This window comes from Lacerta agilis, chromosome 12 (assembly GCF_009819535.1).
Source record: "Lacerta agilis isolate rLacAgi1 chromosome 12, rLacAgi1.pri, whole genome shotgun sequence".
Lineage (NCBI taxonomy): Eukaryota > Metazoa > Chordata > Lepidosauria > Squamata > Lacertidae > Lacerta > Lacerta agilis.
The window spans coordinates 38750819-38777386 of record NC_046323.1 but is presented as its reverse complement, the minus strand read 5'-3'; the positions used below and the strand labels follow the sequence as shown (position 1 = coordinate 38777386).

At 40.6% G+C, this 26568-nt stretch overlaps 2 protein-coding genes across 3 annotated transcripts in view; one reads left to right on the top strand and one right to left on the bottom strand.

The window, feature by feature from the left end:
• ITGB1 (integrin subunit beta 1) overlaps positions 1–13461 on the top strand; it is a 35809-nt gene extending 22348 nt beyond the window's left edge. The window contains exons 9-17 of one of the 2 annotated variants that reach the window (XM_033166139.1): positions 113–202; positions 3200–3340; positions 3436–3638; positions 5630–5868; positions 7213–7435; positions 8439–8671; positions 8999–9165; positions 9835–9915; positions 12274–13461. In XM_033166139.1, coding sequence (XP_033022030.1) covers positions 113–202; positions 3200–3340; positions 3436–3638; positions 5630–5868; positions 7213–7435; positions 8439–8671; positions 8999–9165; positions 9835–9909 — 1371 coding nt within the window. In that variant the 3' untranslated portion in view covers positions 9910–9915; positions 12274–13461. The remainder of the gene's footprint in view (positions 1–112; positions 203–3199; positions 3341–3435; positions 3639–5629; positions 5869–7212; positions 7436–8438; positions 8672–8998; positions 9166–9834; positions 9916–12273) is intronic. The other variant, XM_033166140.1, reaches the window with a different exon arrangement.
• A 5569-nt stretch (positions 13462–19030) lies between these two features.
• Positions 19031–26568, bottom strand: part of CCDC7 (coiled-coil domain containing 7) — a 162308-nt gene continuing 154770 nt past the window's right edge. The window contains exons 69-75 of the mRNA XM_033165967.1: positions 26265–26348; positions 25527–25646; positions 24678–24821; positions 22667–22756; positions 20764–20850; positions 19623–19672; positions 19031–19290 (exon numbers count right to left, since the gene is read on the bottom strand). Of these exons, the coding sequence (XP_033021858.1) occupies positions 19201–19290; positions 19623–19672; positions 20764–20850; positions 22667–22756; positions 24678–24821; positions 25527–25646; positions 26265–26348 (665 nt within the window). The 3' untranslated portion in view covers positions 19031–19200. The remainder of the gene's footprint in view (positions 19291–19622; positions 19673–20763; positions 20851–22666; positions 22757–24677; positions 24822–25526; positions 25647–26264; positions 26349–26568) is intronic.

Below are 26568 nucleotides of genomic sequence, written 5' to 3'. Positions count from 1 at the left end.
GGGGTTCTTTACCTTTTTATGGTTTTCTATAAATGGCATTTTGCATATAGAATTAATCTACATGCTGATTATGATTTTTACTGAATGTTTTTCTCATTCTTCTCATGTAAAGGAGCTCAAGAATTTGATTCCAAAATCTGCAGTGGGAACACTCTCTTCAAACTCCAGTAACGTGATTCAACTGATAATTGATGCCTACAATGTGAGTTCACCAGTTTTCATTATTGCCACATACACCCAAAGACAATGTGGCGATAATTTGGAATGTGGAGTTAACTAGGGCTATTGACTGACTCCGAAGCGCCCTCTCCGATTGCATGGAGCCCGGACAGCTCCATGCTTTTCCCCAGAGCTGAGGGCGATGAAACAGTCGCTGAGACGGCTAGAGCGCCGGTGGCGGAATACTCATTCTGAATCAGACTGGACATGGAGCTAGAGCTCAACTTCGAGCCTACCAAATGGCAATGGTGACGGCGAAGAGGACCTTCTTCACCGTTTCTATTGCATCTGCAGAAAACAGCAGCAGGAGACTCTTCCAGAACCACCTTTGTCACTGGGGCCACTTTGCAAAAAAAAATTTGCAGATAAAGTCGCTCAGATTCGGAAGGAGGTAGACTCCACCATGGGAGCAGAGCCGGGGTGGGAGAGTGCAAGAGCCCTGTCTAGTCATGTTTCATGGGATCAGTTCCAATCTGTTACCTCTGAGGATGTGGACAGGCTGCTTGGACGAGTGAAATCGACCACCTGTCTCCTTATCCTAGCCCATCCTGGCTAATAAAAGCGAGCCGGGAAGGGCTGGGCGATGGGCTTTGCGGGGTGGTGAATGCTTCTCTCTGCGAGGGAGTCTTCCCAGACCCGCTGAAAGAGGCAGTCATTAAACCGCTTCTTAAAAAAAACATCTTTAGACCCGTCCAATATGGCCAACTATCGCCCAGTCTCAAATCTACCATTCTTGGGCAAGGTGATTGAGATGGTGGTTGCTGAACAACTCCAAGCACGCCTGGAGGATGGGGACCATTTAGATCCCTTCCTGTCGGGATTCAGGCCTCATCATGGGACTGAAACTGCCTTGGTTGTGCTGGTCGATGATCCCCAGCGGGCCAGGGACAAAGGTGAGAGCTGTTTCCTAGTTCTGCTGGATCTCTGTGGCCTTTGACACCATTGAACATAACATCCTTCTGGACCGTCTAGAGGGGCTGGGAGCTGGGGGGCACTGTTATACAGTGGTTCCGCTCCTTTCTCCAGGGCCGTGTCCAGAAAGTGGTGTTGGGGGATGAGTGTTCAGACCCTTGGGCGCCTCAGGATTCCGTCCTCTCCCCCATGCTTTTTAATATCTATATGAAGCCGCTGGGAGAGTGGGAGAGATCATCGGGGTTTGGGCTGGGTGTTCATCAGTATGCGGATGACACCCAGCTCTACCTCTCTTTTAAATCAGAACCAGTGAAGGCCGTGAAGGTCCTGTGTGAGTGTCTGGAGGTGGTTGGAGGATGGATGGCGGCTAACAGATTGAGGTTGAATCCTGATAAGACAGAAGTACTGTTCTTGGGGGACAGGAGGTGGGCAGGTGTGGAGGACTCCCTGGTCCTGAATGGGGTAACTGTGCCCCTGAAGGATCAGGTGTGCAGCCTGGGAGTCATTTTGGACTCACAGCTGTCCATGGAGACGCAGGTTAATTCTGTGTCCAGGGGGCTGTCTACCAGCTCCATCTGGTACGCAGGCTGAGACTCTACCTGCCCGAAGACTGTCTCGCCAGAGTGGTGCATGCTCTGGTTATCTCCCGCTTGGACTACTGCAATGCGCTCTACATGGGGCTACCTTTGAAGGTGACCCGGAAACTGCAATTAATCCAGAATGCGGCAGCTAGACTGGTGACTGGGAGTGGCCGCCGGGACCACATAACACCAGTCCTGAGAGATCTACATTGGTCCCAGTACGTTTCCGAGCACAATTCAAAGTGTTGGTGCTGACCTTTAAAGCCCTAAATGGCCTCAGTCCTGTATACCTGAAGGAACGTCTCCACCCCCATCGTTCAGCCCAGACACTGAGATCCAGCACCAAGGGCCTTCTCACAGTTCCCTCATTGTGAGAGGTGAGGTTACAGGGAACCAGGCAGAGGGCCTTCTCGGTAGTAGCGCCCACCCTGTGGAACACCCTTCCATCAGATGTCAAGGAAATAAGCAGCTATCCTATTTTTAAGAGACAGCTGAATGCAGCCCTGTTTAGAGAAGTTTTTAATATTTAATGCTGTATTGTTTTAACATTCGTTTCCAGACCTAGTTCAAAGTGCTGATTTTAACCTGTAAAGCCTTAAACAGCTCAGGACTGCAGTCCTTGTCAATATGTTTGTGTGTGGTTTTTCGGGGGAGGGATTGGGAAAGGAAAAATAGCAGTGCTGATCTTATCAGCAATACCATTTTATCAATCTTTTATCCGTTTGTAAGCTACAATGACGTTGGCTGCACAAAACCCACAAGAAAACGGTAGCACTAGTTCAAAACCTGCTATGTCAAGATACAGAGAAAACTAATACAGTGGTACCTTGGTTCTCAAACTTAATCCGTTCTGGATGTCCGTTCCAAAACCAAAGCATTCCAAAACCAAGGCGCGCTTTCTCATAGAAAGTAATGCAAAATGGATTAATCCGTTCCAGACTTTTAAAAACAACCCCTAAAACAGCAATTTAACTTGAATTTTACTATCTAATGAGACCATTGAACCATAAAATGAAAGCAATAAACAATGTCACACAATCAATCAATCAGTAGCTGAACTGGGTTCCACACAGTCACAAAAAAACAAAAAAGAGCCGCAAAAACAGACAGAACTCAGCATAACTCTCAAAACGAAAGTGTGGCACTCAAATCAGAAGCATAACACTCAAAACTGAGCATGTTCAGCTTCCGGGGGGAAACAGGAACACTTACTTCCGGGTTTGCAGTGTTTGGGTTCCAAGTTGTTTGAGTACCAAGGTATTTGAGAACCAGGGTACCACTGTAGTCCCTTCAGAAATGCACGTTTTAAAAGGACTAGATAGAATCTGTTGAACTTATATCTCTTGCAAGAGAGTATTTTCCAAGTGTTTTAAAGGAACTGTTGGGACATCTGGGGGGCCACAGGGCACAAGAACTTGTGGCTTTTCAGTTGAAGTTGGACTGCATGTTCCATTATCCTTCACTAAACTACTTGACTTTTGTGTTAGTCATTGTCTTCAGAAGTCATTCTGGAAAACAACAAACTACCAAAAGAAGTCACAATTGAATATAAATCTTTCTGCAAGAATGGAGTGAATGGTACAGGAGATGAAGGAAGAAAGTGCTCCAACATTTCAATTGGAGATGAGGTAACTTTCTGCATTCTGGAATCGGTGTGCTATTGCTTCACCCCCTCTAATCAGTGTTAAACAAATTACCTATGTACTCTTTACTTTGCTTACAGGTTAGCTTTGAGATTAAAGTAACAGCCAACCAGTGTCCAGAAAAAGGGCATGGTGAAACCATTAAAATCAAGCCACTAGGTTTCACTGAAGAGGTAGAAATTAATCTGGAGTTCATCTGTGAATGTGAATGTCACAAGGACGGAATTCCAGACAGCCCTATGTGCTTCTATGGAAATGGAACATTTGAGTGTGGTGCCTGCAGGTAGATAAATATTAATATTTTTTTCTCCCTCAGATAAATCTGCTACGAAATAAAATATCCCTTGACTGTAAATGGCCAAAAAAAAATATCCCAGACTAGACACAAATTTAGTTGGAAGGTCTTTCCCTGATTCTTCTTGGGTGGAAGGGAATGTGCTGTCCACAAGCTCAGGAGAACCTCCATGTATTCCTCACATGCTTCAGGGTTGAGTCTCGACACTGAAAATAGATCCAGTTACAGGTGGGTAGCCGTGTTGGTCTGCCATAGTCAAAACAAAATCGAAAATTCTTTCTAGTAGCACCTTAGAGACCAACTGAGTTTGTTCCTGGTATGAGCTTTCGTGTGCATGCACATGCACACGAAAGCTCATACCAGGAACAAACTCAGTTGGTCTCTAAGGTGCTACTAGAAAGAATTTTCGATTTTGTTTTGACTGAAAATAGATGCTTTGGAGAAACCATGAGTCCCTATTCTCTGCCACTCCCCCTTTCTTCCTACTTTAAATGGCCCTTCACTCCACTCATTATTTTTTTATTCATTCTCTCCACCACCTGCCTCTCTTTCTCCAATCCTCAGCTTTTCCCCAATTCCTACCATGTATCTCATTTTCCTTCTCATTTTCTTGTCTCCTGCTCTTTCTGCACTCTGTCTTCACCCACCTCCCCTTGCTTGGCAGGTCAATTTAATCATTTCATTTTTCTCTCACTACCCCCGCTACTTCATTGTTTGCTTAGTTGGGACCATTTCCCGTCCTTGTTTCTTTCTTAACGTCTTTCCTTCCTGTGCCACATAATCCTTACACAAAGAGAAGTTGTGTGTCCTTTCTCCTCATATAGGAAAACACATGAATAAAAAGAAGGGAACCCAACTCAGCTCCTTAAGCAAGCATGAAATTTGTATTTTAATGCTGGGCCTTCAGGTACCTTCAGTCATCCCATACTGGACCCTGGTGCCTTCCTTTCCCCCTAGAACATTGGCTGTTTATTCCTACCAGGAACTTTAAATTTCTATGCATTTCCAAAAGTAATTTTGACCACAGTTTTTTTGTTTCGTTTTTGTTTTTTAAAGTCAACTTTCCTGCCTTTGGGCCCTCAAAAAACATTCAAAGAGAGAGAGGCACTGAAAACAGACTGGTAGAACTGAAGGGGAGTACAGTATTCTGTGGCCTCTATCACTAAGTAGAGATCTGAGGGTGACAGGGAGGCTACAACACAACCACACACCCCGAAGATGAGCATGTCAGGGAGAAGAGGGACATGGCCCCCACCCATCAGGCAGAGAAGAAACGGTTGCAAGGAGCTTTCTTTCTCCTCCCTGCAAGAAAGGACTGTGTTACAATGTACTTCCAGTGTACAATACTTCCTCCTCTGCTCCCAGTTCTTTTTCCTCTTGCATCTGGTATTGTGAGCCTGCTGGGCATGGAATACCTGTCCTGTTTTAACTTAGAAAATAGCATTTTGAAAATGCTAGGTACTTTATGGGTGTTGTTTTTATCTGTAAGATACCTTGTGTCCTGTTGGGGAATAAGGTGGGCAATAAACAAATATATAACTATGATTATTCTTATATAAGTGGTGAATATTAATACTGTTGCAGGCTGATTGGACCTGTTCTTTAGTGCAATTGTAGCAGACCATTCTTCAAGACCTTTCTAGCATAGAAAAATAAATATCTGATGTGTCAAGCAGGCATGTGCCTCATTTCACCTTTGGAATAAATTAGCATTTATATTATTTTTACAGCAGTTAGTAGCGGCTGCTGTATTAATGAAGTTAGTAGAAGAGTCATTCAGCAGCTTCCCCAAACTACTGCTCTTGAGTTTTGGAACATCTGCCTCTAGGGTGAATCATGCTCTCGTGAAAGAGACTGTTTCCTGTATCTACGCACCAATATCTCATCCCACCCCCTTCTCAATATGTATATAAGGGAAAAGAAAGCTTTGCATTGATTTTCATTAACAGTTTAGTCATAAGAACCATTTTCCCTTCTAGGTGTAAACCAGGACGTATTGGAAAGCTCTGTGAATGCAGCATGGATGAAGTAAACAGTGAAGATATGTCAGGCACCTGTAGACCAGCAAACAGTTCAGAAATATGTAGCAACAATGGAGAATGTATTTGTGGACAGTGTGTGTGCAGGAAGAGAGACAATTTAAATGAGATCTACTCTGGCCGGTTTTGTGAATGTGATAACTTCAACTGTGATCGATCTGATGGCTTGATTTGTGGAGGTAATGAACTGACCCTTTGAAACTGTCCTGTACCTATTTCTAAACTTGACAGCCTAACATTTGGGAGGAGATCTTCTTGGTTTGTGATACTCGGCTGTGCAATACAGTACACAGTAATACTATTAGTAAAAGAAGAGAGGCTTTTTCTGAAGAGAATCATACACTGTAGCCCTTATTGTATGCCTTCACAAGACTTTAATTTATAAATTTATAAGAGACATCAAGTAAAAGGCAGGGGTCATGTGGCTAGAGTTCAACCAGCAGATCTGGTCCTATCTTACCCAGGACAAGTTGTTCAGCTGCAGCTCCTCTATCTACAGTGTGTACTTCCTTTGGCCTTTTTTGTTGGTTTCTCTGTTATTTCCTATTCCTTTCTCTGGATCATTCCTTTTTACTTAAAAAAACAACACCTTTTTATTTTCCACTTTGGCTTTTCCTCTTATTTTCTGACTCATGGGACCAACTGGGAAATGAGTAATCACCAAGCCTACAACTAAGTAAAGACCCTATACAGCTGCTCTGGCCACCACAGGGACTTCCAGTGCCCACAGTTCTTTGTGATCTGGAGGCAGTACATGCTGGCCATTGCTGTGATGGGAGCCATTCAGTGGGAGTGCAACTTGAGAGGTTACAGAGAGAGCCAAACTGTCCACTTTGGACAGTACAGATTAAGAAGATGATATGGGGAGGAACCTGCCAAACACCATTAATCCCTTACCTTTGTGCCAACTTTTGACACCATTTTGAAAGGAGAAAATTCTGATTTGGAGCTCCAGGTAACAGTGCAGTCTAAAATCAGCACTCTCAGCAAACTGCCAGTGGACATAGCAGAGTGAGTGGTTAGATAATAGCATGCAAGATAAACATCCAAATTGTTCAGCAATAATGATTTTCTGCCCTTGCTTTCTAAAGGCACGTTGTTCCCAGGCTTACTAGCCTCAGAGGCAGACCAAGGTCTTATGCTCTATTAGTCAGATGGGTCAAGTCATGTATGGCCACAACATGGAAGACCCAACTTTTACCAAGCCTATGAAAGCACGCTTATAGCAGTTCTCTACCAACCTCATAGAAATTTGTAGGGCTACAATGTGGACCTCACATCCTGCAGACAGGACACCATTGTCTCTATAGAGTTGGCCTTTGGAGATTAGTGCTGTGGAAGAGACTTGCAGTACTGGATCTTGTGGTTGAAATAGAAGTTATATGATCTATTCCTTTACCTGGACGGTAGGAAGATACAATCAGCTTTGAATGCCTCTGTCAAATTAAATCAGATTATGGCAATCGTTGATGTTCAATTTCATGTGCTTTATAGAAACTAAAATGCTTATCTTTTTATTGCAGGACATGGTGAATGTAAATGTCGTGAGTGTTATTGCGCAGAAAATTATACAGGCTCTGCTTGTGATTGTTACATGGATACCACCCCATGTGTAGCTGGAAATGGGCAAATCTGTAATGGCAGAGGAATCTGCAAGTGTGGAGTCTGTAACTGCACAGATCCCAAATTTACGGGACCAACATGTGAATTGTGCCCAACCTGCCCTGGAGTTTGTGCAGAGCACAAGTAAGGCTTTTGGATTTTTAAATAATAAAATAACTTCCTGCTGGGATATTTGCAAATTGCTCCAGGGGAATTTGTATGTTCCCCTTTGTACAAGGAGCTGTTTCTTGTGGCACATGTTTTTGCTTTGCTTTCTCTCTCCCTCCCCCCCCCCAAAAAAAAAATTTTTTTCTTAAGCTGGAGCAAAAATTATTGGTAACTGCCTTGGGTTTTTTTTCTTGGGTATACTGAAGTTTGTAACTTTTCAGTTTAAAAAATAAATAGTACCTGCACTTGCAGATGCCATTTAAAGCCAACTAGTATATCTTAAATCTGTGCAAAAACTGCACTTGAGTGCACACAGTTATTTCACAGCATTGTAGTTCAGTTGCTGAATACCTATTACTAGAATGTATTAGCAACTCATTTTAAATATGCTAAATTTCTTCCTTTTTTAATATGCTGCCTTTCAGGATGCAGTCTTCCTTCTTCCAAGTTGGCCTGGAAATAACATGAAAATATATTAATAAAATCACAACAGCATTAAAATCCTTTCCATACAGTACTTGGTGGCAGAAGACCCAGGATGTGGGGGAGGTGACAGTCCAGTTGGAGCAGGCACTGATATTTTCTTGTTCACCTGCCTCTCCTGAAATACTTCCAGTAGGCTGCTTGATGGGAGATGGTTCTGTGGGGAAAGTCCAGCTAGAGCAGGCTCAGCAATGATCCTTGTCCACCTCCCCCTCTCTCTTGGACTCCTCTATTCCACTGAGTGCAGTGTGATGTAGGCCCTGCTAAGCAGGCTTCTGTATGCTCTCTTAATGTGGGTCAAAGAGGCTGTATTGAAAAGAAAAAGGAAGATGCAGCCAATGCAGTGGTAGGGAAAATGTGTTTGCAGTTGCATTTCAGCTGTGTTTGAAAATTAAAGAGGACTAGAACTCAACCTGTTTAACTTATGTGTTTTTCCTGCATGCTAAACTGCCACACTAATTTTATATTGATCTATCTTGTATCTGACTTGCATTAGGGACTGTGTGCAGTGCAGAGCTTTTAACAGAGGGGGAAAGAAGGACACCTGTGAAGAAGAGTGTTCACATTTTACCTTGATGCCAGTAGACCATAGAGAGAAGTTGCCACAGCCTGGACAATATAAAGCACAGTCTCATTGCAAAGAGAAGGATATTGATGACTGCTGGTTCTATTTCACCTACTCAGTTGATTCAAACAACAATGCCATTGTCCACGTGGTAAAGACTCCAGGTATGTTTTGCTTCTCATGTGGATATTGTTGGCTTTCAGCAGAGAAATAAAGTGAAAAAGGTGGAGAAAGGGTAATGTAAAACAAAGCAAAAATAAGAGAGTGCTTAACAATATATTATACATTTATTTATTTTATTTCTATCAAAATATAAAGTATTGAGCTTTACATTTCTAGATAAATTAATTTAAAAACTGTTCTATCTACAAAAATTAAACTCTTAAAGGCTGCATAAATTCAGAATTTGTTTTGGCCAGACATCTATTTCCTGTTTCCACATTGTTGATTTACATCATGCTTGATTGTTCTTTGATTGCTTTGCTCCCTAGAATGCCCAACAGGTCCCGATATCATTCCCATTGTTGCTGGTGTGGTTGCTGGAATTGTTCTTATTGGTCTTGCTTTATTGCTGATTTGGAAGCTACTTATGATCATTCATGACAGGAGAGAATTTGCAAAATTTGAGAAGGAAAAGATGAATGCAAAGTGGGATACGGTGAGTGATAGCTGTACACAACACCTGGAGAATACAGCAAATGTTCTTTTGTACACTTCAGACATTTTAGACATCCATCCCTCTAGGACAGTGGTTCCCAGTTAGTGGTCCGTGTAATCCACAGCACAATTTACATAACAAAAAATACCATAGAGAAATCAAAATTTTCAAAATTATGGGGTCCATGGCTTGGCTTTTGAAAAAGGGGAGGTCTGCAGTACTTGGCTAATTGGGAACTGCTGCTCTAGAAATAAGCCCAGACAGCCTGGTTTAGTGATTCTCTGGATCTTCTACCTAAACTTTGCAATAAAAACTAGTGGTCTTTGGACTGGATAACTTTGACAGATACTCAGGTGTATCGTCTCATGGCTGGCTTTGAGGCTTTCGTTGTGCCACCCAGGACTTTTAGATGGAGACCAAACATTTGAAGTAAGAATGGTTGCATTAAGTTACTCACAAGTATTCCCTGGGTCTTAGCTACAATGTAATTGAGCTATATAGTTTCTGTTAATACATTGTGTATACATTGAGTATGTATAGTTGGTACAGAAAACAGCACAATACTATATATTATTGAAATGTCATATTTCAAAGAATTGTTGAAAACCTTATTTGGAAACTGGTACACTGAAATTCTGCATTCCACATTGACCGTTTTTCTACCTTCAGCAAGAAAATCCTATATACAAGAGTCCTATTAATAATTTCAAGAATCCAAACTATGGATGTAAAGCTGGTCTCTAAGTTTCCGTTCGTATTTTCCTTTCCATTTCTTTCTCTGTGCATGTCACTTTCTTCAAAGTCCGCTGTATGTGCCATTAACTAATCACTCTTACCAGCTGCTTTTTTATGAATTATGCAGTGGAGCTTAAATGAGGGGAAATAATGACCAAACTATAATGAGGGTTGCACGTTAGGGCCCTGTCCCCTTCTTAGTAAGATCTGAACAACTTGATTCAGCATATGTGCAGTGCCAGCTTCAGGATGTTGGTGGCTCTCAGGCAAGGTGCACTTAATGGGGCTGCACTAAAAAAAAGTGGGGCAGATAAATAGAATTCTTTTCACTGCCTGCAGGCCTCTGTTCCCCCTGAAAACTGAGAATAGCAATACTATTGGGGGCTTTGGGATAGACCAAATGACCAAGATTAGTGTCCTCTGGAGCTGGCCAAATTGACATACGGGCATATTATAGTCAAATACAAGTAGTATTAGGACTTAATTAACATCAACAGAAGTGTTAAGCACCCTGCTTAATGCATTTTCATTAAAGTCCATTGAATGCAACTCCTTAAGACTAAATTTGTCTAGTTTTAACTGGATTTTTAAGTTAAAGCTGGTGTTAAGTGATCCTGCTGTTGGCTTTGACTTATGCAACATCTTCCTTTTTCTTTTCCCCCATCTCACACTTAAAACTTTGACTCCTCAGCTTCTAACTCACTTTATAAACCAAGAAGCTTAGTGAAGGAAGGCCAATTTTTACAGACAGTGAATTTTGCCTAGAAAGCTATGAAAGAGAAGTTAGAAGCTTCCAAGTATATGCAAAGGGGAACCCATACTGTAGAGTACCAGTCTTGTCATGTAGCATCACAGATCTCTCAAGGACCTTGTAGTTCCCTCTTCACACGAGACTGCAGAAGTGGTGCTTTTGAGCGCTCTCTCTTTTCCTTTGTAATATGAAGCCATCATGAGGCTATGCTGGCTTTGTCATGTATTTCCACTCTTACGCTGTTTGCCACTCTTCCAATATCTGCACAAGTGGGTACCAGAGGCATAATGGCTTCCAGGAAACCAGCTAAGATATTTCTGAATGCTCTGTTATCAAATTCCTGCTAATTTTCCTTGGACAGTCTATCCTTCCTCTTGCATATTTTCACTTCACAGGAAAAAAAATTGCTAGTTGAGAGGCATGAATTGTTGTTACAAGAGCTCTCAAAATCGCCATGAGTGCTTGCTTTGCCTTTTTGAAGTCCCTTTTGAAGCAGCAAAGCAGGGAGACAACAGAATTGCCTCTGTCTTGTCCTTTCAAAAGAAATGTTTAGTTGGGTTGGCCTGCTTTGCACATCATGTCCTCTCCAGAAGCTCACACACTTACGTGTTTGCACTAAAGCTTTGGTATAGTTTAGTGTGGCGTATAAACTGCTACATTGGAAGAACAGTTTTATTCTTTTCTTTTTTAATTTTATTATGTGCCCCCCCTCTCCAAGTTTAAAACATTCTGAATAGTGCATAAACAATAATTCCAGAGCATGCATGTGTATGGATGTGTTGCATGTTTTTATATAAAGGTCCATTTGCCAGGCACACCAAGACATGCAGAAATTATGAATTCAGTTCAAAGCTGCATGTAATAGGCTTTCTAATGGTGTGGAAACATTATCTGTAGCACAGGGGTTGCCAGAAGTAAGCCCACCAGTTCACTCACTTCAATAGTAACTAAGGATGTGAATGGCTATAGTCACGATTGTGCTATGTTTTTGTGTGTCTCATAGAATAAAATGTATGAACAGTTCTTGTTATAAATGAAAATTATGACAAATATTGACCTTTATTAGCCACAGGTTTCTGTATATCAAATTATCATAGCCTCTGTTTGCCTATTCTCTTAAGGCTCTGTGAATAATAAGGTTGCAATCAGTTTGTGAGTATCCTGATACCACTATTTTGTTTTGCATTGGTACAAATGCAACCCATTTTCCAGGTACAATCCCATGTACCTTTTTTGTAGAGGAAAGATATGAAACGCTTAAAGCACCTGTCCTTAAAAAGCATGTGCCTAACGCCTTCAAAGCTTTCACTACATTAGCAGGTGTATATTTCTATCGATTTGCCATCCGTATGTGTTAACCCTCTTACATATTATTTAAAAAAGTATACAAGGCATGATGCTTCATAAAAGCTAAAGCTGCTAGATTATCTTTAGCTATTTTTCATATACTTGCCTGTTACAATTCAGTAATCCTTTGCAAGAGTTGAGGGTCAAACATGCACATGGATTTCTGGATTGGTTTGACTGTGTGTGGAAATGCTTCCAGTAAACGAGCTTCTTAAATACTTTTACAGTAAGATTTCTTATGTCATTTGTGATATTAATAATTCTTTTTCTTCTAGGGTGAGAATCCTATCTACAAGAGTGCAGTGACAACTGTGGTGAATCCTAAATATGAGGGGAAATGAAAACTGCTTTCTAATTCTACAACTGCTTTCTAACTCCACAACACTGTATGCAATGTAGCAGTTTTGTAGTCACAGTAACATAGCTTTAGAGCAATATCGCAATGAATTTACTAATTCATTACATTACATATATGTTTGTTTTCTATGCAGATTTTAAAAACTGTACAGTATGTTTTTAATTTTTGAAGGTTTTTTTTTCTTTTTGCAAATAGTGCCAGGAGATTGATAATAAAACTTGACACTGCATAGCCTCCTCAACTAAGGTCACATGGTGCCTTTCTGACCTGTATCTGGAGTGAAATGGCTAAAGTAACCAGTATAAGGGTTCTGCCTAGCCATTAAGTATTAATATTATATCAGTTTTTCTTTACAGGCACATCAGGGCTTTGGTTTGCACAGTTAAAATGCAAGCCAAATAATTCTTTGTAAATTACAAAATTAACTTTAGTTTGTGAATAATGAACTTTTCGCAAGATTTTAACCTTACTTGATGCAGTAAGTTTAATGAGACAGAAATCATGATCTAAAAGACAATTTAATATGTGCAGATGCCTTTTAAACTGTCAGGGGTTGTGTATAAGAAATAGGAAGGAAAAATAGATTCAGAATAATAGCTTTAATATTTTGCCATTCTTTTTTATGATATTGCTGCATGGTGACCGAAAAAGAATTTTACTTTGTAAACTCAAATCCTGACTTTGGTACAGAAAAGAAGTCTACCAATACATCTTCTGAATGCATAAGGGCCTTAATTCATCGGGGGGTAGTGGTTTTTCTAATGTTTTTGCTTAGGTTAAAGCCTGGTGCTTTGTCACCTTTTTCGTTAATGTATTTGAATTCATTTTGTGTAAGATGATTGTTGTAAAAACAACTTTTTTGCAGTCTTGGCTGTAAATTTACCTTCATATTGTAGCTAAGACTGCACAATTGTCATGTAACATGACTTTCAGTTCTGAGATAACATTGTTTGATGTGCCATGTATATTTGCCGCTGCCCATTCTGTCTTGTGTTCTATACTATCCACATTCTTATTTTAAGTGCCTTTTATTTTAACAAATGTTCACTTTTTACAGTGCTATCATGGAAGTTATTTATTAAATAAAAAATCTTTTAAAACATCACACCTGAATTTCCTTTCTGTACTTTGTAACTTAGTACAGAGCCAGTGTGGTGTAGTGGTTAAGAGCGGTAGACTCACATGCAGCTCCTGGGTGACCTTGGGCTAGTCACACTTCTCTGAAGTCTCTCAGCCCCACTCACCTCACAGAGTGTTTGTTGTGGGGGAGGAAGGGAAAGGAGAATGTTAGCCGCTTTGAGACAACTTCGGGTAGTGATAAAGTGGGGTATCATATCCAATCTACTCTTCTTCTTCTTGAAGAAACCGGTCAGATTGAGGTAAAAACAATTTATCTACTAGAAATAACTTACCTGAACACTAAAAGGAATTAAGACATTAGATTAATAATTAAAATAGATCAGCCCTAAGCATACTAACTGGACCTAAGAATCTCTAAAAAGACGTAGTCTTGCAAATAAATACTACAATCAAAATGCTGAGGAGGAACATTCTGGTTTTAGTTATATAATAATAATAATCTAATATTCAAGTAACACTAGAGGGAGAAAAAATTGGGCTTACCTGTAAAGGGGTTTTTCCTGGAGTGAATATGTTCCTCTAGAGCTTGAAAGCAGGATTGCCTAAAACTAACCTACAGGTGGTATCTAACGCCAATAAAATTAGCACTAATACGCCCAGGAACCTCACCAAAATGCTGGAGAGGGTGCACCTCCACAGGCACATACTTTCACATGTGGTGGGAGTGCCCCAAAATCCAACTATTTTGGACAACAACCATACGAGAAATATGTAAGATAACCAAGCAAGTGCTAGAAATCACCCCAGAATTGGTCTTACTAAACATCTTCCAAGACAACAATGCCCACTTACACCACAAAGAACTCATAACCCATCTACTCTCAGCAGCCAGAAACATAAACCAAACACTGGAAAGACTTGTCAGGTGTAAGCATGGACCAATGGTACCAAGTAGTATGGGAAACAGCCCTACTGGAAAAAACTAACCAGTAAGCTGAAACTGACACGGGGACAAACAGAAGACGACACCTTCACCTCGGTATGGTTCCCCTTCATCACACACACAGCCCAACAAGACAATGACAAAAATCTACCGAAGGCATACAAATCAATATGGCTAACCTTATCAAAAACACCCACCCACCCCACTCACACAGGAAACCAAAGACCACCATAGCCAACCCTGACCTCTCTCGCCGCCAAAGGAGCACAAGCGAACAACAGAGAACCTACACAAACAACGCTGACACCAAACCCTATATATACGGTATTAAGTAAAAGAAAAACATCGTCACCCCATCCTACCCACCTCTTTCCCCCTTTTCTTCCTACTTCCTAATGTCTCAACAACCAAAACTGATTTGTAAAAATGTTACATGGGAAAAATACGAGAAACATCACACATACCTTTGTAAATCAAGAAAATCTTTAATTAAAAAAATACTTGAAGATCACTGCTTCTGTACCCCTCAGTAGGGAATCCCCTATCACCACCACGCGCCTCTTCATAGGCTTGGTTGGGATTCTTCCATGTGCTGTCTCATCCAAGGTTACCTGCATATTCCCGGAGGACTGACTTTGCTGCTCATCTTCATATTCCTGATCAACTGTGATGAGGAAGAGATCTTCAAATGGAGTCTGTTCCTTGTCTTCCATGTTAAGGGAGAGCACTTCAAATTGATTCAGATCGGGAGAGAGTTAAGAGTCCTGGCTCCCTTTCAGCCCCGCCCTCTTGCCCAGGCTTCCTTTGTTGAATGTGCTGCAGAGGGAGGTTGTTTGTTTCCCCAGCGACATGTGATTGGCTGATTAGATTATCTGTCTGGAAACCGTAGAAAAGGCTCCCTTTCCTTTAGAAGCTGCAGAAATGTGAGTTGAACCCCATAAAAATGGGGCTTTTCCTCTTTGCTTTTCCCCCTTTGCAAAAGGAGCTTTGCTTTTCCCCCTTTGCAAAAAAAACCTGCAAAACCTTTAGCTGATCCTCAAAAAAACAGGGGTTTTCCCTTTGCAAAAAAAGATGCAAAACTTTTAGCTGATCCTCAAAAAAACAGGGCTTTTAGAGGAGGAAAACCAGAAAAATATTTTTTTTCTTGTTTCCTCCTCTAAAAACGAGGTGCGCCCTATGGTCCGGTGTGCCTTATGGAGCGAAAAATACGGTAAAACTAGCAGGAATAAGTAAACAATGGTACAAAAGACTTGAGTGTTACATTATTACCTCGCTCGGGAAGTCCTCTTCATAGAACATAGTGGGAGACAAACTGTACTTAAACCCCAAAGGAAAAGTCATAATGATTTATGAAGCAGCATCCGAACACACAGTCTCTTTAGTTCAGTGTAATAAACCAATCTTTTTCTAATTCCAGGTGTGCAAGTTCTTTATTTAGCATAAGAATTAAAGCCACACACATTTTTAACAGACACATGTAGTGTTTCCATGCAAAGGGTTCTACCCCTCTCGGAGCTGTATGTCGAGGAAATACATGTGTGGTAGACACATGTGGGTTAAGACATTCACATCACAAGCCTGGATTTGATTATTTCAGTCCAATGCAATTAACTGCAGTTTGAACCAGTTGTGTGTGCATGCTAGCATACTCTTATAGGGACTTTCTACTGGTTTCCTCCCCGTCCCCCTTCTTCCCATCACCCACAACTTCTGAGTAACATATTGCATTTAAACTGTTAATAATTCTCTATGTGGTTTCCTTTTCTTATAACACTTAAAATTAGCTCAGAAAGAGGTTAACCTCACACTCACTTGCAAAGTTGCTATTGGCTGAGAGGGAGCTAAATGGCTGAGCAAGGTTTGAATGTGGTTATCTCCTACCAAAGAAGACTCTAGCGGCTGGAAACTGCTATTCCAGACTTCTTTTCAACTGCTGCAGGAAACTGACACTTGAAGTGCAATCCTACGCCCTGATCCACAATGCTGGGGTGTGAAACGTGGGAAGTGACACTCCAGAGATCCTCACTGCACCTGCCAAAAGCAGGGCAAGTGGAACCTACCACTAGTGCTATATTAGCCAGTAAAGCCCTGTAGCAGAGTGTTTTGGGGGGTGGGAGTGGAAATGGGCCACTCAGGGACCTGTTGGTTCCTAAACCAGTCTAGCTACAGGCAGTGAACCCATTATGGTCCTCTGTCCTGTGACAACTACAGCAGAATCTGTCTCTGCCTCCACCTTCCATCCTGGTTACCCTGAGTACGCCTGCTCACCCCTGCTACTCCCAGAAGGGGCTTAAGATTGAAGCCATATTTATTTAAATTGTTTGGTGAATTAATGCTGCAGAATTAATGCTAGGAGTAATCACTATAGAACTTGGACTTGCTTTGGGGAAAGTATTTATTTATTCTGAATAAATAGCATATCTGTGGGCTCTTGGGTCCCAAAGTGGTTCATAATTATGTAGTGAACTGCCCTGTGCTCTTCAGGTGAAGGGTGGTTAAAAAAATTAATAACAACAATAAGAATACTATTAAAAATACCAATCATAATAGCATAAAACAATAATTTTTAAAGAAAAGTCAGGAGTGCATTCTAAGCACAGTGAAAGAAAATGTATGATTGGTACTCACATGAAGAGTAGATTTGTGAGGTCACCATGCGTTCACTGTGTTGGGCTATGGCTCCCTCTGGTGTCAAAGGAAGGAATGAACAGCTCTTTGGGAAATGGGAGGGCTCCCAGTTTGCGGACTTGCCAAGCTTGTACCGTCATCAGACTCTCACATTACAAGTAAGGAAAAGGCAAGGAAAAAAGCCCACTTCCCAACAATATCAATAATATCAACCACAGCTTAACTCAAAATATAATAACCATAAAATTGTGCCATATAGGAAGAATTTCAGTTGCAGCCCATATCAGTGAGTCCCCAGTGATGACCTCACAAATCTACACTTCAGGTGAGTACCACTCATACTAGTCGGTCATCGTGCAATCACTGGGTTGGGACATACCATGGCTTTCCCAATTAGCGTGGGTCCCAGCTGCAACAGAATTAATGAGGCAGGACCTGATGCAGGACCAAAGGTGGTCTCTGCTGAAGCAAACATGCCCATCTTATAGTGCCTCATAATAGTGCTAGGAACAGACCAGTTGCTGCTCTAATGATTTCTACTTGAGAGGCATCAGAAGAAAAGGCAGCCACTGTTGCCACTGATCTTGTGGAATGCGCTGCCAGATTTGTTGACCTGGGAAGTTTAAGCAACTCATAGGCCATAGCACTGTATGCCCTGATCCATCTCTAGAAACTGTGGCTGCAGACACTTTTTACCCACTGTGGAAGGGTGAAAGGATTTGAAGTGGGATTCAGTGGATTTAATGCCCTTTGTCTGCTTATGTATACATTCACTGTTCTGTGAACATCTAATGAGAGCCAAGCCTTTTCTAAGGGATGCCTAGGATTTGGGCAGAAGGAAGGTAGGATCACCTCCTGCTGAACATGCAGCTTTGACAAACCTTAGACAAAAATGATGGGTCCATCCTCAGGACTACCCTATCTTCATGAAATGTGCTGAAATGTTTAGCTACAGATAAGGCTCCCAGCTCAGAAAATCTTTGAGCTGAGCTAATTGCCATGAGAGAAAGAACTTTAAAATACATAACTTTGAGGGAGACCTGTTATAGTGGTTTGAAGGGAAGCTCCTGCAGGCAGGAGGAAAAATGATGAGCCACAAAGGACATTGAAGAACAACTCCCTTTAGAAAACACTTCACAAGGGGGTGAGACCAAAGTGGTGGGTGGCCCATGGAAAATAAAACAGAGGATGTGCCGGAGGCCTGTCTCTTTAAAGTGTTTGGTTTGAGACATCTATGTAGTCCGCTTTGCAGCAAGGTGAGCAAGTCAGGCACTGTCACTGTAGGTACTGGTAAGTGACTGTCAGTGCACCAACTGAAAAAGGCTGACCAAGTAGCCTGATATATTTGAATTGTAGATAATCTTTGTGAGTGTTGAAGGTAGAAATAATCACCGAGTTGAAACTGAGCATTCAAATGCTAGGTAGTTAAGCATAGCCATTTGATGCAAAAGAAAAACTGGGAGCAAACTTAAGAGTGTAGTCCTGGTTTTTCCTTTTAACTGTACCTTGAACTTTATCACATCTGACACCATATTTGATGTCAGGCCAGGGAAAGTTGGGCGTAGTATGCCCAAAATGGTCTGGCAGTCCTAATTAGGCCTATGCACCAGAGGTTTCCCACCACTGTTATGGGGTAGGGAAGAAGCTACCTTTATTTTTCAGGAACATAAAATCCAGTACAGGGTATTACTGATGCTATCCTCCGTATGCAAAGAACCAAACTACTACTAAGCATACTTGAAAGTGATTGATAACTAGGCTACCTAACCATGTGTATAGTGCAAATTTCTGTACTTTAGCTAACATGAATTACAGCAGTACTCACTCCCTATTGGCGTCATGTGACTTCTAACATCTAGTTGTGCTTTGTTATCAATTCTAAGGCAAAGGATCTGGTTGGTTTCAAAAATCTGATTAGGGGGTTGGTTGTACCATAACCAAATAAAAATGTACGTAGCTTTTGGTCACAAATAACCTAGTTATGATCTGTTAAACCATTTTTAAAAATTACTACTATTAGAGCTTTGGTGGTTCAGGTATCATATATTTTAACTGCTGTTCCAGTACAATTAAGTTCTCAGAACAAATTCATACAACAGCATAGTTTTTCATGTTTCCTTTTCACAGATCAGCAAAGATGAATTGTATAAGATGGCTGCATCACTGACCCAATCTCTAAAAACAATAATAAGGTCATTTATGTTTTGAACTTTGCTTTATGACTGGGAAGGTGGTTTCTTTTCTGTAGGGGTTGCATCCTTTTCCAGAAATAACAATTAGGTCCTAAAAAATAAAACACAATTATTCAGTGTACTTACAACTGAGTTAATCCACCTATATTTAAGATTACATTTTAGATTACTATATGCAAATCTTATTTTGCTATCTGGTGCCTGCTGCAGTTGTGAACTGAATGCTCTGTTAATAGGAAACTCTAAAATATCTGTGCTTCATCAGTTTCAGATTCATTGACTACAGGCAGGGTCAGTCTGATGGGAAGGACTCCTCCTCCTGGAGAGAAGATGAAAAGGCTCTAAGGGCCCAATAGGAGGAGTCATCCCTATCAAGGAATCTCACAAATGTTAAGTTTTCTAGGGTAAGCTGTAGTTATTTACCTCTGCTTGATCTTGAATGTCTTCCTGAGTGACTGGTGAAGGACCTCCCCCTATTAAAACAAAACAAAATAAAATCCACATTACTTTATCATACCATTTGAAAGTCTACCTGATATTTATTAATTTTATCTGGATACTTGAAAGGGTTAATTTTTATAGTATTAAATTGACTTGCCATAATATTAAAATTAACATTTTCTTATGTCGCCAATGCAGTGCCACTTGTCATCTATGTTCTGGTAACATCTAGGTTAGATTACTGCAATGTGTTATATATGGGGCCGCCTCTGAAGACAGATGAGAAACTTCAGCTGGTGCAGAATTCAGTGGCCAGGTCGCTCACCAGGGCAAGGCAGGTTGAGTATATAGCACCAATCCTGGCCTGACTGCACTGGCTACCAATTAGTTTCTAAATTCAAAATGCTGGTTTTGACCTATAAAGTATTAAATGGCTCAGGACTGCAATACCTTAAGGATCACCCCTCCCCATATGAACTGGCCTGGATCCTGCAATCTGTTCGTGTAATTTGGAGAAAAAAGGTGAAATTGCACTTAGTGCTTGGGCCATGTATTGAACAGCACACACCCCCACCCCATGTCTGGATTTTATTTAGATATGGCATCAGCTGCAAGTGGGTGGTCCAAGCCTAAAGCATGGCTCATCCACCCTCACTTTCTCTAAGGAATATATGTATGTGTAGTAGACTCAGCAGCAGTTTGGCAGGAGTGTGAGGTGGTCTAAGTCTAACAGGTATGGGCCAACTGACTTACAAATCTAACAGGATCATCATCTAAGGCCCACTTGGTGCCTTCATTTTGCACAGGCAAAAACATTCCTAATCTCCCAGGCCTTTGTCTAACTAAACACTCTATGGCCTTTCAAAGCAGGTGGAGGTATTGTTTCTGTTTCTTACTATGTTATGTATTTTGGTGTTTTTATATTATAAACTGTCCTGCAAATGCAGTATAGAAATTGCAGCAGCCAGAAATTCCTTGCCTTTCAGTGGTATGAGGTTTCCATTCTGCCAACCCACAGAAAGACATTTTCTCCTCCCCTGACATTTTGTAGGAATTTTAGAAGATAACCTGCCCTCTTAAATACAAAGTGAATATACAACCCTTTTCCACTGAGATTAGTTACCTTTCATCTCAGGCCCCAAAATCCTTCGTCTTAATAATGCAAGCTTCTGGATGTAGTCTTTTTGTGGTAACTGGTTTGTTTCCCATCCTGCATTGGAAATATATAAAAACATAATATAATACTGTACTGTGTTTTACTTAAAACACAATGTTGTTTTGAATACAGGAATGTCATTGTAACTGATCAAAAATAATTATAATCACTTTTATGGGAACAGTTTATAACAATACGTTTTTTGGTGACTACAGGGTGAGAGATACTGTGAATGCATAAATGTATAAAGTAGACTACAGAGACACAGTCTGCCATTCCCTAATAAATCTAAAGCTGTGGTCTCCAAAGTGGCGTGCACACTTCACAGGGGGGCAATTTGATTTTTAAGGGGGGCAATTTTGAAGCTTGTTTAGACCAAGCTAATGGCCTTTTAGGCTTTCTCCACGTGAATAGTAGGAAGCCTAAATACTTATGGAATAATAAGAATTATATGTCGGGGGTGGGCATCAGGATTTTAGAGATGCTTAGGTGGGGTATGGCCAAAAAAAGTTGGGAACCACTGATCGAAAGCAAAGAAAACCTTCTTTATCAAGTCAAATGATTTCCCTCCCTTATTTGTTTCTGAGGCAGTGTGGGACAAAACATTTAACAGGGCAATTGGCTAACATGGTAACTTGCAGATTGGATTATTGCAAAGCACTCTACATGAGGTTAACCTTGAATATGACCTGGAAACTTTAATTGGTCTAAAATGTAGCAGCAAAATTACTGACTGTTTTCACTTAGATCTCATATAGCCCCTGTATTAAAACAGCTGCATTGGTAACCAGCTTATTTCCTGGGTTGATTTAAAGTGCTCAATGACTCAGGCCCCAAATACAGGTGAAACTCGAAAAATTAGAATATCGTGGAAAGGTTCATTTCTTTCAGTAATTCAACTTAAAAGGTGAAACTAATATATGAGATAGACTCATGACATGCAAAGCTAGATATGTCAAGCCTTTGTTTGTTATAATTGTGATGATTATGGCGTACAGCTGATGAGAACCCCAAATTCACAATTTCAACTTTGGGGGTTTCATCAGCTGTACGCCATAATCATCACAATTATAACAAACAAAGGCTTGACATACCTCGCATTGCATGTCATGAGTCTATCTCATATACAGTGGTGCCCCGCTAGACAAAAATAATTCGTTCTATGAGTGTCTTCGTAGAGCGAATTTTTCGTCTAGCGAAGCGGCAATGCAGCGCGGAGGTTTTCGCGCTGAAAATTTTTTCCCCGTCTTGCGAGGCAGCCTTCCGCTAGTGAATGCCGTTCGTCTAGTGAGTTTTCGTCTAGCGAGGCATTCGTCTAGCGGGGCACCACTGTATTAAACTCCAGTAGCTAATGAAAAAGAATTGCTTACATAAATGGACTTTTCCACGATATTCTAATTTTTCGAGTTTCACCTGTAGTAGTTGAAAGACTGCTTCTTTCCCTATAAATCTTCTGAGGTGCTCAAATTGGCAGAGGGTGCCCTCTTGGTAGTTCCTCCACCTCCAGAGGCTCATGAGGTGCTTGCCCAGGAGAAGACATTCTCTGTGGTGGTCCATAAATTGCTGGCCGCCGTCCCCACAGAGGTGTGTCTGGTACCTTAATTGTGCAACATGCCCATGATGCACTACTTTACCCTGGCTTTTGACACTTGAGGCATATATTTTTAGCTAGAAATGCTAGGATTTTGTTCAGAGTTTTTATGAATTAAGTTCTGTTGTAATTGTTTGTATAACACCTTGAACATGCCCTTCCCTTGGAACATTACTATCAAACATGGTTTTTACTAGAACAAATGCAACCTACAGTATGAATGAGATACACTCCCCCCATTAGGAATATTTTTTTTATACAGCCAACTTCATAGGTTACCTGATTTTTGAACAGGTATAGTATAGTCCTGGAACCTAGCTGTCCCAGGTGGTTGGGGAAAAAATAATGGCATATTTCTGAACTTTTCAACTGAAAATGAAAACACAAAACAGTTTGTATGAGAGACTGCACAATCCAATAATTCTAATGAAAAGCAAGCCTAAAAAAATAAAAATATAAATAGCTTTTTTAAAAGAAAAAATGTGTGATATCTAGCCTTATATTCTGGTTAGCATTTCAGGTATCCAGCTACAGTAATGCACAGCAATGGTGTTCTACATCTCCTGTTTCGAGAAGATAATGTTTGTTGTTCTTATTGTTAAGAGGAAGATTATAGAAATTCAGCCCCAAAGGTCTCCGTTTGCACTCCATGGACCAGGAGAAAAGAAGCAGACAAAAGCCTTATGCCAAACCACACACTGTTTGCCACACTGTGGACTGGGAGTGGAGGAAAACAGCAGCTACACACACTCTCCTTGTCACAGCTGCCAACCAGGAGGATAAGGACGAGGGGCAGGCACTCTGTCGCTTCCAAATCAAACCAGGTGGCAGTCAGGGCTCAATATCAAAGGCAAATAGAAGCAGTCAGGCAGGGACATAATAAGAGCACTCACTCTGTTGCTGGTGTAAAAACAGCAAACCAGGAGGAGGTGGCCAAGCTGTTTTCAAATCAGGGCAGGAGAACGCAAACAGCACACCACCAGTCACACAAGTAGCACACACACACACACACATTATTTCAGAATGAAATAAATAAATACAGTTATGACCCTAGAGAAATGGCAGCAGCCATTGAGGCTGCTGAGGTAAAGAAATAGAGTGCACCCATTCTGGAAAATCTAGCTATAAGTAAACAACTAAGGAATAAAAGAAGGGTGGCAAATAAGCAGAACAACCAAACGTACAGAGCAACAGAAAGGGGCTTTTTGTGGAAGAAACCACAACATGCGGACAAAGAACTGTAAAACAAAAATGACAATAAGGAAAACCTAAAGAAAAAAAGGGGGTTCAGAAACTAGTAAAAAACTTGGCCAAGTCAGGATAGCCAGGAAGAATGTACTGTTTGTGTCTAGAAAGGAGGAAAAACTGAGGGAGTCCAGCCAACTTCCCACAAGTCTTTGCTCCTGTCTAGTTTCTCACAACAGGGTGAACACCCATTCCTTTTTAGTTTGTGAGGTGTCGTATCCAATGGAAGTAGTGCTGGCAGAATGAAATTATCTGCACCTCTGGCTCATCTCATTGCAGGTTTCTGGTCTTTCCATGAATGCTAGAAAGTGTGCCATCCTAGAACTTGTTCCTTGGGGAGATGGTGTCTCTCTGGCCCTGGCCCTTGCCTTCCCTATATGGAAAGGAGTGAATTGGACCAACACTGAAACAGCCCTTCTATTCAGTGTTGCTGTGTCTTGTGCCCCCTCCCTTCCCTATGCAAATGGCCTCTCATCCGTGTTAAGGATGTGTTGGGTTGGTGAGGGATAAGAAGCTTAGAAAAATCAAGCTCTTGGGAGCTTGAAAAGACTCTACTGCACACTAGGCAGATTCAGTGTGGAGAACAGGGTACCCCCCACCCCTTCCCATGAAAAGCTGTGAAAATATACACCTGCTTATTGATCTAGAGGGATGTATCGTTGTGATTATGAATGCAATGGGTGGTCTTTTAAAGTAAAGCATTCTAAGACATAAGACAATATCCAAATGGAGATGGGAAGAATAAAATAGAGTGAGAAATCAAGACTTTTTCATCTCTGTTTTAAAAAATAACTTAGAAATGTTAAACGTCACATTGCAAGGAGATGCAAGGGTGGATTCAGGAAGACAAAAGTTCAAATAATCAGAAAAAGTTACTTTGAAGTGATTTTTTGGAAAAAAAGATGTGAATAATTTAAAATATTTGCACAGAAATTTGATTAAAATAATCAAATAATTCATGATAACAGCATACTCACAGGGTAACTGGAAATGTAACAAAGAGTCTGAATGCCATATTTGTACACACTATTAACCCATTCCTTACCAAGCGCATTGGCTTGATGTTGTTGTTGTAGCTGTTTTTGTTGTAACTGATAACTTGCAAGTTTCAATGCCTGTTGTAGATTTGCTCTATGACTTGGAAGTAAATCCTTGTTAAACTCTAATATTTCTTGCATTGCAGCCTCCACTGAAACAAAACAAATTGTTTACTTAATTCAAAAAACATTAAAAAAAACATTTACTTTTTTCTGCATATCCACTATCCAAAACTGCAGGTGGGTAATCTCTGCTAACTGCTTTTAGGCTTTTAAATTTACTAATTTTGTGAATAGTATTGAAAGATTCAGCTTGTCTGGTGATTAAATGCTTCAGGAAAGGGGGAAGGCTGAATTTCAAATTGATCTAGTTGAGTTAGAAGTGTTTGTTGTATTTTTTCTGGACAGGATATGTTAAGTAATCAGATGAAGGAAAGGGTCTTAACAAGCAGACTAAGACATAAAAATAGGAGAGGTTAGCCAGTTTGGCACCATCAGCAGAATCTGATAGGTTGAGGTGAGATCCAAACTTGAAAGCTAAAAGTTTGGCATCATCAAGCCAGGGTCTAGAGCAGCTTTGAAACTATGAAATGTATGTCTTAAGCTCTTCTGACTGAGAGGTCCCACCTCCAGAGTTGTAAAAATGTCTTCTCCTTTTAAATGTTTAAGCTTTGGTAGTGTGAGCAGGATGTTTGTCAAATTTTTCTTGCTAAATAAATGCTTTAATCTACACTTGTGTGGCAGGTTGTGTGTTGACTCTGGTCTTAATACTCCATTGTTCTCTACCTAAATCAGGATCCCATATTTTACTCACTCATCAAGCCCATATCCCAACATGTATACTAATCATCACTTACAAGCAAGTTTGTTTGAATTTGTATGAAGGTAAGTAGAACTATCCAATTGTGGCAAAGATACTTTGCTCTCTGGAAATTTTTCCAGAAGCTGTCCTTTTATTGCCAGTTCTATGTTCCTCTCTGCAAAGACAGAAACAGAAAAGGGCTTATTAATATAAAGCCTAACAACTTACAGCTCACAACCAATAAATGACAAAGAATACAAGATGCCAAGTAATTTGTTCTTAATCTATAAAAGAAGGTTTACACTGCACAGTAATGTTTGCATGACTAATGGATATGTTATTTCATATTTTATTGTATATTTGTTCTCTGTCAAAATATGTGGTCCTTCGGAAGCACTGTTAATGATTTACCTTGGATATAGTTAAGTGCTGTCAATACCAAATCCCCACCAAGTGATATCAGGACTATGTGCCTTCTATGTGCTTGAGATTCTGTTGGCTGGAGTAAGCACATTTGCATGCATAATTTTAGCAGCAGGATGCAGTAGATTTTATTATACCTACTGATCTCGTGCATGTTGTGGAAGAGACTGCACATTGTGGTTTATCTGAAAGGTTCAACCACCACCCATCAGATTCAAAAATTCCTCACCCCAATATTATCCTAATGATATAAATGTTTTAAAGGGTGGAGTTAATACATTGTCAAAATAAGGGCTATGGTTATATGTGCATTACCTCCTTAAAATGTCCCATTTCACATGGAAGCATGCTAAGCATGTATAAGACTTACTTAGAAGTTGGTCTTGCTCCTCCTGGGATGTCACATCGTATCCTGCACCTACTGTTTTGCTCTCAGGCTTGTTTCTGTAAGCCACTATATGTTCCCATTGCACAATGGAGAGAAAAATATTCATACACAAAGTTAACTGTTGATACAAATAAGTTTTCTCCAGTATCTATTATACACCAATACATGAAAAATGATTTTCTAGAACAGTCAGCTAGACCCTTATAGGTAAGCTGTCCTTTGACTTATTTATAGTACCAGTCCAAAGTAACTGAGTTGTAACCCATAGCTCAGTTTAATTTGCAGA